General features: G+C 40.4%; 1 protein-coding gene across 1 annotated transcript in view; it reads left to right on the top strand.

Moving 5' to 3' along the window:
• LOC119394230 (protein sax-3) overlaps positions 1-12,211 on the top strand; it is a 232,786-nt gene that overhangs the window by 210,367 nt on the left and 10,208 nt on the right. The window contains exons 10-20 of the mRNA XM_037661517.2: positions 532-656; positions 1,531-1,756; positions 3,529-3,644; positions 4,462-4,633; positions 5,461-5,625; positions 5,778-5,805; positions 6,123-6,287; positions 7,555-7,717; positions 9,571-9,661; positions 10,016-10,090; positions 11,227-11,423. Coding sequence (XP_037517445.1) covers positions 532-656; positions 1,531-1,756; positions 3,529-3,644; positions 4,462-4,633; positions 5,461-5,625; positions 5,778-5,805; positions 6,123-6,287; positions 7,555-7,717; positions 9,571-9,661; positions 10,016-10,090; positions 11,227-11,423 — 1,523 coding nt within the window. The remainder of the gene's footprint in view (positions 1-531; positions 657-1,530; positions 1,757-3,528; positions 3,645-4,461; positions 4,634-5,460; positions 5,626-5,777; positions 5,806-6,122; positions 6,288-7,554; positions 7,718-9,570; positions 9,662-10,015; positions 10,091-11,226; positions 11,424-12,211) is intronic.

Here is a 12,211-nt window from a genome sequence, read left to right as displayed (position 1 = left end):
TATTCTACCGAGCACTTAGGTGAAGATGGTTATCGTAATATGGTTTTCAGCGATTAAATAGTACTGGCGCGGTTTCCGCCTGCCACCATCACGCGTCCGTGCATTTCCGGTGCTTAAAGTAATGGCATCGCCGCACTGCGCCGTAACAGTGACCCCATCAGATTATTGATATACTTCACCTCATAACACACTGGCAATGCGGCAAAGCTAACTCTTGGAATCCGCCACGGCCGCGAACTGCATGGACTCGAGAAAGCGCTGGTTCCAGAATGCGAGATGATCGACGCGGCAGCGGTGGTGGCTCAAGTTAATGACGTTTAGGACCTGCAGTTTGAGCAGAAAGTCCGAGAAATTGGACGCCGTATAGTTTCAGCGTCCGACATTTCAGACGTTTTTACACATGGACTCTTCAGGGCCTGTGGCGGAACCGTGAAAGCGTTAGAAATTTTCATGTAAATGTCCGCAAAATCGGGCGTCGAAAAATCGCCATTTGACTCTAAGCATTTTCTTGTTTATTTTTTCTCGCGGCAGGAATGGCACCGCACTTTCTCCCCGAATACAACCTTGACGAAGCACGAGCGAAGCTTAGTGCAAGTGTGGTGACCCTTCAAGATATACGTGCCATGAGTTCAACAGCTGTCAAGCTGAATTGGAAGGTATGATCTATGCTTCCATAACGCCATGCATTAATTTACCATGAAATGTTTTCCAATATTTTCCACACACAGCATACAGGTGAACTATGTAAAGTTTTGGCGTCTTTCAACGCAACGCATTGATTTTTTCTTGAAGTCACATAAAGCCAAGCTTTAATAAAAGAAAATTTCTCATTAAAAATGATGATTTTAAGAAATATGTCTGACAAAGCAATGCATATAGGCCACCCGTGTATTATAAACATTTTCAGAAAACCTCTGTCTCGCACAAGAACACCTTGATGATTGATTTTATGCACGACACACCGAGAGGTGATGAACAGAAGAAGAAAGGATCGAGGTGTCCTTTCCTTTGTTATACGCCAACTAATAAAGTCAACAGATAATTAAGCCAAGGAAAACATAGGGGACGTTATTTGAGGGTCTCAACTGACGGGTAGTAATTATGACAAATATAAATTAAGTGACTTGAACGAAAAAAACAGCGTGCCACCAGTGAAGACTGATCCCAATAAATTCGAATCGGATGCATAATTCGAACTTATTCAGTTAAGTCCCGATAGCTTTGGGAAAGCGACTGAGAGGGAGAGTGTGCAAGCAAGGGAGGAGGGATCTATTGAGAAGGAGAGTGTGCTGTACGAAAACGGTCAGAAGAGGGGCAGTGAGAGTGCGTGCGGCAGTGGTCGGATAGGGGGGCAACATACAGCGGCATTGTGTGGCAACAAAGGCTACTCTCCCAACTTCTAAGGCACATCTCGTGCCTATGTCAACCAATCAAAATATATCAACCAACCAACCTATGGCAATTTATACTGCTGTCCATCCTGCATCTATTTTTATAAGCTGCTCCGATCTAACATGTTATGTAACGCAGGTTCAAGGCAGCAAGGACTATGTGGAGGGCTTTTACGTTCGATTCCGGGACATGAGTGGTGGATCACAGAAGTACAACATGGTGACCGTGCTGAATGGTGGAGCCCTCTCCTACGTGCTGAACGACCTCAGGAAGTTCACGAAGTACGAATTCTTTCTCGTGCCCTTCTACAGGAGTGTTGAAGGCCCACCAAGCAACTCGAAGAGTGTTCAAACGCTTGAAGATGGTAAGCGAGAATTTTTAAATGACCTGGATGCGCTTAATGCACATTCTGTCCTGTTAAGAACATAGTGCGCTTTGAATTGTCAGTGAGTAAAGCCCTGCTATAATGAAGCAAATAGGGAGGAGCTGCGCTTTGTTCGTTATACACAGAACTTCGTTACAATGACTGCCTGCTCTCACGGCCGGCATTGGTAGCCTGGAAAGGTGAGAAACGTGCTGTGAGTAATCACTTAGTAAGGCAATGCAAAAACCTGCTGCTCATCACCCAAATGACCATGAAAAAGTTGTATTCTGCGCCGCTGACATCAACAATATCGCATGCTCTCTCTAATGCAGCTGTCAATGCTCATATGCCACTGCCTTCACATGTGCGCTCAGATAGCGACTTTACAGTTAGATTTTAGAGAATTTCAAGAGTATGCTAGAGAAACGTCACTTCACGCAACACTTGTCAATGTACACTAAGTGAGTGTTTATAGGCAAAAAAAAATAAATTATTTATGCTGGCATCTGTAGAGGCATGTGTTGCACTAAATCAGAAAAAAAATCTCTTTTTAAACTGGACCATTATCAAAAGCACAAGTGCTTGGGTACGAGAGCAGCATTGATGCAGCGAAAAGACAGCAGCCAGCAGCTGTAGAATGTGCACCCATTTAGTGGCGTGGCCGATTTGGCGCCCATTGCTGCAAATGACAAATTAGCAGATTGTGCACATTTAACCACACAGTCGAATGATTTACAAGCAGCGACACATGCCGCCAGATTTTGTGCCTGATCGGCACAAAATGATCAGTAAATCTTCATTCTGGAACTATAGAAAAGTTCAATCATTTAAAGAAAACATTTGGTTAATTAAATTTATACTATCGATGCATGGCATGGCTTTTTGATATATATATATATATATATATATATATATATATATATATATATATATGAGGAGGAATTGGGATAATTTCATTATATCTATTATGGCGACATGACTTGTCTCGCTATAAAAGGGTTTGACATATTTTTTCTTCACTAAGCTTTGTAGCTGACGGCCTGTACAATGTAGGTTTAGTGGAGCAGTCACATTGCAATTGTGGCAATGAAAAAGAGGTAAACAAGGTATAATTTTTTAAGTTGTCGTATTAAATACAATGGTACTAGTTTAAGCATATGCAACATAAAATCAAACAATAAAGGCAGGCACGAAACACAAAGGAATGAGTATTGTTTTAGCAAATTGTAGAAAGCACACTTTATCTCGTCACACATTCAGTGTTTCGGCAAGGAGTCGCTGGCGTTTCTGGAAACTCGACATTTTTTTCTCCCTATCAATCCCTTACATTTACACTTGCTGTTCTCATGCTAGCTGTGTCAATTATCACTCAACAGACTCACATACCCCATTTCATGTCTACTGTATAGTTGCTACAGTTGTTTTGTTGTGGCCTCTCGTTTTATAATACTGCATTTCTTTCATCTTCTGCCCCCATCCTCCACCTTCCGGTTTTGAAGCAAGTTGGCTTCACCGCGTTATGATTCTTAGTGTGGTGAAGCTACTTTGCAGTTGTATTCAGTTCTTGATTTGTAGTAAAAAAAATGTATAATCAGGCGCTGCTATATATGGCAATTAGGAATGGAGGGCAAAATGAATTGTGAAAACCTTACATGAATGTCTATCCAAAATGACAAAAAAAAGAAAGAAATGACTCCCTTTGCTCGCCAAGGTTTCTAGGAGCATAAATAAGCCGTGAACAAGATGTTAAAATTAGAATACTGTCCCTGCAGTGCCAACAGCACCACCTGATAGCGTGGAAGTCCATGTTCTCAACAGCACAGCTGCCACTATATTCTGGTCTCCCCCACCACCTCAGCACCGCAATGGAAGACTCAGAGGATACAGTGTAAGTGGAATAGCAACAGCTTATTTGCACACTGGCATCTGGGACAGCAAATTCATGTAGTTTCACGATGAAGGATATCATGGCGAGTTACAACATACACACCTTATAGAAAATAGGCAGTTGCTATTTTCAGCTATATTTTACATAATGGTGGCCAAAACAAGAAAAATAGGGATATCAATGAAGCTAAACTCCAAGTTGGAACTAAGCCATGAATACTTTAACTGAGGTAAGTGCGATATCCTCACTCATGTAATGCAAACAAGACAGCGATTAATTCATTCCAGTAAGCTATTCATAACCAAATACTTTTACTGAATGATAATGATAAACATACAAAGAAAAAAAATTGTAGCAATTTAGTAAAACACCCCACAACTTACAAATGTGCTGTAATAGAACAGTATGATGCTTGCCTGACAGCTTTTTATCGTGTTCCAAAGAAACATGTTGCTTATAAAGGATGCTATAATTAGAGACTACAGATTAGTGCCTGTTGCATAGAGATTTCTAATTTGATTTGCAGCATGCATAGTAATCTTATTACTTTGTGGTCTTCATCTCAACTCCACTTATGATGTAGCAAGTAAAAGAATATTCAACGATTTTCATCACGAGAACTTTTGTTTAGTGAGAAAGTGTGAACTTTAGAGAGGCTTACAATTTCTTTTCCTGTGAGGAATACAGCAAGTTTTGCAGAGATCTGGTACAGTTATATTTAGAAAGGCTTTATACAGTGTATAAAATGAACACATTGAAGAAAGCATAGCAAGAGCACCTGGTACAAACTGTGAAGAAACAAAGTTCCTGTTTGCAGGTATATGTGAATGGAAATGCATCTGACCTCCATTTCAATCAAAGCACAAACTCCACAACTAACAGCCTTACATTAAACAACCTGAAGACAGGAGCCACGTACGAAGCACGTGTGGTCGCTGTGACCACCGTTGGTGGGGGACCAGCCAGCAGCCCCGTCCACTTCAAAATGGGTTAGTTCAAGTTTTCAAGCCAAATAGCTTTCTTTATCGATTTCACCAGCCTTCAAACACATTGTCGTGGTGTGGTCAGACCACAAAGTTGGCCAGACTTTCACTGTGGTTATAAATGGTGTGCTTGTGCTCTCACACAACTGAGTTACAGAAACCACAAACGCCGGCGTTTGAGGTTTCTCGTCTTTTCTCTTGTGTCCATGTTTGCACGCCCAGTCTTTTTAACATGAATACCCACCGGCTAGCTCAGCTTTCTGTTATTCTAAGCTTTATGGGGTTGTTTGGCAATTTGCTTACGTTGACAATCACCTTCTATAGTTTCTCTATACTTTTTGATTATCTCATTTTGAAAATTAAGACAAGGTCTAGACCTTAAACAGCATCTTTGATTTCTCAATGATTTTCATGACTTGTGAATACTATTACGAGTGAACTGCACTCTACGTGTTCTCTATGTGTTCTCTCCTAATTCGCTTGTTCAGCTGACGTAAAGCTTTTTGATTATATAACACTTTGTGGTGTGAGTGCATGCTGGTGAAGAAGATATTCAGAAACTAAGAACACAAACGTTGTGATCAAGAAGGCGTTTAGAAACTAAGAAACTTCAAAGTAAAGCATTTCTACAGGGTATCAAGAAATAGCAAAGCTGCAGTAGCATTGATGTCACTAATGTCTGCATGGTCTGCAACACAAATGCATGAATGCAGGTTTTGGTACTTTAGCTTTATGTGCTTAATGTGATACCACTGGTGCTGACATTGTAAGTTGCAGTTTACAACATATGCATAATTTGCCATCCTGTATCTTTATTTCTCTCTACATTTCAGAAAGCCCAACGTCCTCAACATCACTTTCTACTCCTCTTCAAAACATCATCACACAGTCATGGTTCATTGCACTTTTTGGATTCTTGCTGCTCGCAGCAGTGACAATTTTTGTGATACTTTTAGTGCGAAAAAGACGGCTAGAACATGCAAAGACAATTATAACAGGTATGGATCTGAGATGCTTGCTAGTTTCCTCATATATTTGCTGACTCTTACCATTCATGCAGCTATAATAGGACAGATGGGAGTCCATTAGCAATTTTCTTCCACACTTTTGCTTCTTTAAACAAACTACTACATTTATACCTTTTTTCCAGCTCCAGTACATAAGCAAGAAGACATCAGGTAAGTGGTCCTGCTTTTTAATTTGGTTCTTCCATATTGGCATTGACATGAAACAAGGGTTCCTTTATCAATAAAATGAGGCATGGTTTCTAATACCCTGGGTATGCATGCAAGAAAGAATCCCAGCATCCACGCACAACATTTCGCCCATGCTTTCCAAACGCTTCTCTAGTCCTATGTAACGGAACTAACCTTTGCAGCTTCTATGTAACACGTAATTAATGCTTACATCTTTGCAAATTTGGATGCAAAATAATATGCTCTGCCTGTCCTGCAAGCAGTTCATCCCTAACCTCTGTCCTCCTTGCTTACGCCAGGAATTGCTTCAATTCCCTCTCTGGTCCGGCTAGCCTGAGCCCTCACGAAGCCTTGTGGATTGACCATAGTGCCTGGAGAGCTTCTGAGGCTTTGAAGGAGCCCTTCTGTGAAACAAAGGCTCTTAACAAGATGAGCTGCACTTCAAATGATCTTAACTATTCTAGGTGAGCTTCCTCCGACCTTTAAATAATCGGCTCTCCGGTAACAGTGACATGTTACCTGCAGCTGGTGCTGTAGCACGTCTAAGGGCTTGTTCACATTGGCGACTCTTAGTGGTTGCATGACCAAGTTGGTTGCAAATGAAATTTGCTCGGAAAGAGATCTTTTTGGGTCAGTCGTTCACTGCTCAGTTTTTCAGTGGCATGAGTGCAGTTGCAAGGCTTGTGAACGAATAAGATGCACAGGAACAGCATGTCTTTTTTTTTGCTGACAGCTTGTTTTACCAGGCAATGACAGTGTGAGATGATGACAATGGTATCAATCATGAGACATTTTGATGTGGTGATATGTGTAGGCAGTGCTGGCCAGTGTGAACAACAATTGCCATGAGTCGCCTCTTGGTCACCTGTCACAAGTGGTCACACAACCTCCGTCACTCTCTGGTGTGAATGAGCCCTAACAGTGCCTGGGGCAAACCCTAGTAGCTTTTTATAAAAGCAAAATTGAATAAAAGAATTGAATTGGTTTTGCTAGAATTTTCGTAAACTTAGTACCAATTGGTCTTAACTTTGTCGAATAATGTTTTGTACGCAAGTCGAAATAGATTATTTTTTGAGACGGATTATAGGATGAAATTTTGCATTGTGCCAAATGTAATGCGCTGAGTTTTAATGCCGGTCAGTGGGGGTTCTGTGTGGTCTATGCTAGCCTGAAGTTCCTCATTTTTGCATTATTTAAATTGCTGAGTACTTTTTCCATGTAAATCTGTATACTAGAAGCAAACTATTAAAGCATCATTTCTTATGCAAACCTCCATACATATAAATTCGAGAAAAAAGATCTAATTATGGAGTTTTACATGCCAAAATAAATTCCGGAAAATATTGTGCTGAGCATGTTATTTCATAACTGTGACATGAAAGTTCAACATACCTAATACAGTTTAATTTAATTTCATTAATAAAATGGTTGCCGTAGTGAGTAAACGAACAAACTGCAATTTATTTTACAAAGAATATGCTTGCAGTAGCGTTCGTGCAAAAGACAACTAAACCGCTGTTTGAATGACAAGCAAAGGCATTGAAAAATGTGCTGCATATGAAGCACACATCAACATTTGCATACAAAGATCAAACACATGCTTTGTTTAAACCTTGTACATGCTGAAGAATTAGAAAGACTAGCTGAAGTATTGGATTAACTAACTATTATTTCGTTAGTATTCAACTTCAATACATCACTGCTTACAGCATTCTTTTTCCATGTATGCAGTGTCTACGCACCTTTAAACTGTGGCATCGATGCCACCGACTATGCAGAGGTGGACAATTACAACATGACAACATTCTACAAAAAGGACCTTTCGTCTATACCAGAGCCTTATGCTACTACCACGTTAATAAATCCTTCATTCCAGAAGAGTTTAAGTGGTTCAGTAAGTAATCTATCTTTTTCGTCTACACAGCCATTTTGTACATTGATGTGGCGCCTTCATTGACAACAATTCGCATGATCATGTGCCAAATGTGTCCATCGCTTCCTCAATATTTTCACATAAAGGTCTTGTTCAGTTGTGTGCTGAAACTGTCTACTGGGCTTGTCTTGGATTTTATTTCCGCATTATTGCCTTTTAACAGCGAAGCTGATTAGCAAATCGTTCCTTGTGAGTCGATCGCAGAAAACTATCATCATCTTGACGGGTATGTGCCATAGAAGTTGGGTAAATCACGCACACTACTCAGCACTGGCCCACTAAAAATGTAGAAGGCAACAGAAGTGACGGCGTGCTCAATTATGGTCCTGCCGCAATAAAGCCGAGATCAGGTGACATATGGCCTCGTTAAAGCTAATGTAATGCAAGTCATGTGACATTTCAGAAAATACAAGGCACATTCCCGCCAAAAAGTGGCACCACTGGTCATGTGACACATTCTTGCCATAAGTGGCATTACTGGTCATGTGACCCGTTCCCACCAAAATAAACACGTGGTCTACCGTACCGCTTGCTTGAACTCCGCCTCTGATCACGCCACCTCCAACGGTAGTCAATGCGAGAGCGCCCTGATATACCTGCTTGGAACCACACACCAATGGCCGTGAAACATGCCAGCTGTCCAGAGAGTCATGGGACGTTCTAAGAAAGTGCGTACTCCCGAGGAGGAAGCTGCACATCTCGAAGCTAGACGTGTCGGTCCACGGGGAATACGAGCGGCGACGGGCCCGTGCTTGACTGTGCCAAGCTCTGCGCAACTTAGTGCAAACACCCCGCTTTTTTTTTTTTGCTTGTGTATTCCTTAGCACCTTCTGTAATAAGTTGAGAGAGTCCCGCATGGACTCCACAACTTTTGTGACAATGTATGCAACATTAAATATTTGTCATGAGCCGTCTATAAATGGTCATGATATGAAACTTTATTGGTCATGTTATTTTGTGTTGTCACTTAATGTATTTGAAAATTGCGATGAGGTAACACACTGCAACAAGTACAAAAGTGGTAATAAAGCACATTCATTGGGGTCTACAACGTTACAGCTAATATAGGGTTAAAGAAGTGTTGTATGGCAGATCAGTGGACCGTATACACTTATCTTCAAGAAAGTTCAGTAAGACTGTGACTCGCAAAAAAAATTGAGAATCGATTGGGTTTTCTGTGGGAATAAATTTTGCATGGTTTCTGATAAATAAAAATTTTACAGCCACTTATACTGGTAAATTTAAAATCAAAAAGCACAAACTTTTTCTGATCCTTTGGCAATTGCTCATCATATACAAGGTGTTTCAGCTAACCTGCACCATGTGCACTCTTTAATTTTGCAAACTTCAAAGAAAAACTGTAAAAAAAAAAATAAACATGTCAGTTATCTTAGCATAGATGAAACAATCTGATGTTGCTGACCAAACATTACAACTTCTCCATTGGATATTTTTCATTACAGTTGCTATTTTAAAGGTTAATTAAGCAATCCTTGTTAATTACCCAGCTTATTGGATTGGCAATTATCTTAGCCTATTTGAAACATTCCGACATTTCAGAAAAAGTGCTGCAACTTTTGTATTGAAGATTTTTCGCTAAAGTTACCAAGTAAAAAGTTAATTAAGCAATCTTTGTTAATCACCCAGCTTCACAAACTGGAAGAAAGTATCCTGACCGGCTGCGTACGGCTCATAACAATACTAGGCCAGTTCAACACACATAGCACATACGTTTTTTTTTAATACTAGGCGCAAGTTAGCTGAACCACTTTATATGTACATTAGAATAAAGTAGCCACCTTTTTATTTTCTAGGCCAAAGATAGTCGCAGTGGAAGCTCGGCGGAAGAAAGAAGCCGGACATCAGACAAAGCTTTTGACCTTGAACTGAAGCGCACTAGTGAAGGTATGTACTGGTCAGAGTAGTAGCAATCAAAGGGGCACTTAGCAGGCACCACTGTAAGTACAGTGCTCATGGATTGAAGCACAACAGCAAAACTTGTAGTATAATGAATGACTGGTATGCACAATTGCTTGAGATAACTGCGCCATGTCGCAACGAACCTGGTCGCAAAAGGTAATGTAGGCCCTCATTAATGTGTTTCAGTCGAAATTACACTGGTATGACATGAAATGAAAGTGTTGAAAACGAAAGCATGTGCATTACTACTTAGCCCTAAATTGTTGCATTCCAATCCGTGAGCTCTGTACATAGTGGTAGACCTTGTAAGGCCTTAATTGTTGCCCTCACTTATTGCAGATGGTGTTACAGACCGGCTGTTGGAATCTGATAAGCTCACCAGTCCAGCCAGTGACTCGGGCAGTTACACAACAGGTAAGCTGTCTTAGGCAAGCGTGTGTGTCATAATTAGTTTGGTATCAGTTTGGTATCACACTAACTTAACAGCTAAACCACATTTGTAACCCACAAACTTATTCACAGAGAATATCAAGTGGCTCAGTACAACTAACACACAGCATGATGCTTATTAGCTTCCTAAATGAATCCATTTATATATATTTAAATATATTTACATATATATACATATATTTTGTAACTTTTAAATGTTACAAAATGTAGCATATTTACACAGATAAAAATAGGCTCAGATATCTGTGATTTTCATTTCAGGATCTGCAACAAAGCACGCTAATGTGACAAAGCCAGCCATAGAGTCAACACTTCGGTTACAATTAAGGCATTGCTTTGCATAACCTTTCACAGTGAAGTTCAAGGCAGATCACCATACATATCATCATTATATCAGCAGGGCTGCCATTTCCTCTCGCCGTATTTAAAGTGAAATTGTTTTACATGGCCGACTGCTAGCACTTGCAGAAAAGCTAGTATGTGGAAGCACGTAGCTGTTTCTCCAAGCTTTCTGGGCACATATATCTGCTTCCTTTTTGTTGTGGACATTTAAGCTCTCAAATGCAAGGACCTCTAACATTGGACGTTGTGCTACTAAAATGCCTAATGCAAAAGCCCCGCTACGGTGGTCTAGTAGTTACCGCGCTCGACTGCTGACCCGAAGGTTGCGGGTTCGAATCCCGGCCACGGCGGCTGCATTTTCGATGGAGGCGAAAATGTTTGAGGCCCATGTACCTAGATTTAGGTGCACATTAAAGAACCCCAGGTGGCCGAAATTTCCAGAGCCCTCCACTACGGCGTTCCTCATAATTATATCGTGGTTTTGGGACGTTAAATCCCAGATATTATTATTATTATTTGCCTAATGCAAAATCCCATTTATGGAAAGAATTTCCTATGCCTGCCATGTGTGCCTGAAGAATTGCTCCCTTGTCCCTACCGAAGACATCTGGACAATAGTAAACGGCAGCGACCGCCATTAGCACAAGCTAGTAAACCAGAAAAACTTATTGCTGAGCCCGCAATTACAACACACAACAGAGCGCTGATTGCTAGAAACACCAATACTTCATGAGTTTACGTGCATTCCCCTTTCACAGATGAGTACGGGATGCCTGTAAAAAAAAGCCGCCAGAAGTTTTCACGGGGACGAGCCATCTCTAGGGGACCTCTGATGAATTGGTCCGAAATCATTCCTCCACCACCCGAGAAGCCACCCAGTGAAGCTGGTTCTCATCTAAATACTCCTGCATCCCTCAGGAGGATGTCGCCTCATGATGGACAGCCTAAACAGAGCGTGAGTGTTGCCTAAATCTGTCCAAATATATTTGTACATTTATTCCTTCATTTCTTTATTTTCTTCCCTTTATTACTTCTGTGTCATTAACACCACATTAGTTTATTTTTTAAAGTATAGCGAACGACCCTGTCAAGAAAAGCAGAAGTACAGCAGCACGAATAAGTTGAGGATATCACAAAACAGGTAAAATATTTGTTAGCTAAAGAGTCCACCTATAATGCCACTTGTTAATGTTATATATACACTATATGTAGTATATTAGATGTTTTCACAGACACATGAATTTATCATAAAAAATAAAGTAAACTACCACGAAGTAGTTGCTGTAATACATCAGACTATTAACTGCGCTGATCTGACAAAGATATAGTCTTCAGGTTTTTATTTTTGCTACCTGTGATTGATAATTTTGATTGTACATGAGACAAAGCTTAAATGAGCATAAAAAATAAGTGTCAAATCGATATTTCCACACAAATGAACATGAAGTCTGACAAACTGAGGCAACTAACTATTGAAGAATTTTTCGGTTAACTAGTGAACGTACTTATAGACCAATAAGTGGAAATGAACAGATCATTTAATAGAAAGTGGAAAACTGAATAACAAAGAAAAGAACTGGGTCAACCATAAAAAATGAAGGCAGCTTCGCCCTAGTGATGCCAAGCCTGAAGAAAGTGCAGAGCTGGGCAGCCTTCTTTGTTTCTCTTCGGCTTTCTCTTTCTTTCCTCTTTCTTTCTTTTTCTCTTTTCCAGTTTTTTCTATCTGTTTTTTCTTTCCTTGCT

The sequence above is a fragment of the Rhipicephalus sanguineus genome, chromosome 5, assembly GCF_013339695.2.
Source record: "Rhipicephalus sanguineus isolate Rsan-2018 chromosome 5, BIME_Rsan_1.4, whole genome shotgun sequence".
Taxonomy (NCBI): Eukaryota; Metazoa; Arthropoda; class Arachnida; order Ixodida; family Ixodidae; genus Rhipicephalus; species Rhipicephalus sanguineus.
The sequence above is the reverse complement of the archived record's forward strand: the minus strand, read 5'-3'. Positions and strand labels throughout refer to the sequence as shown.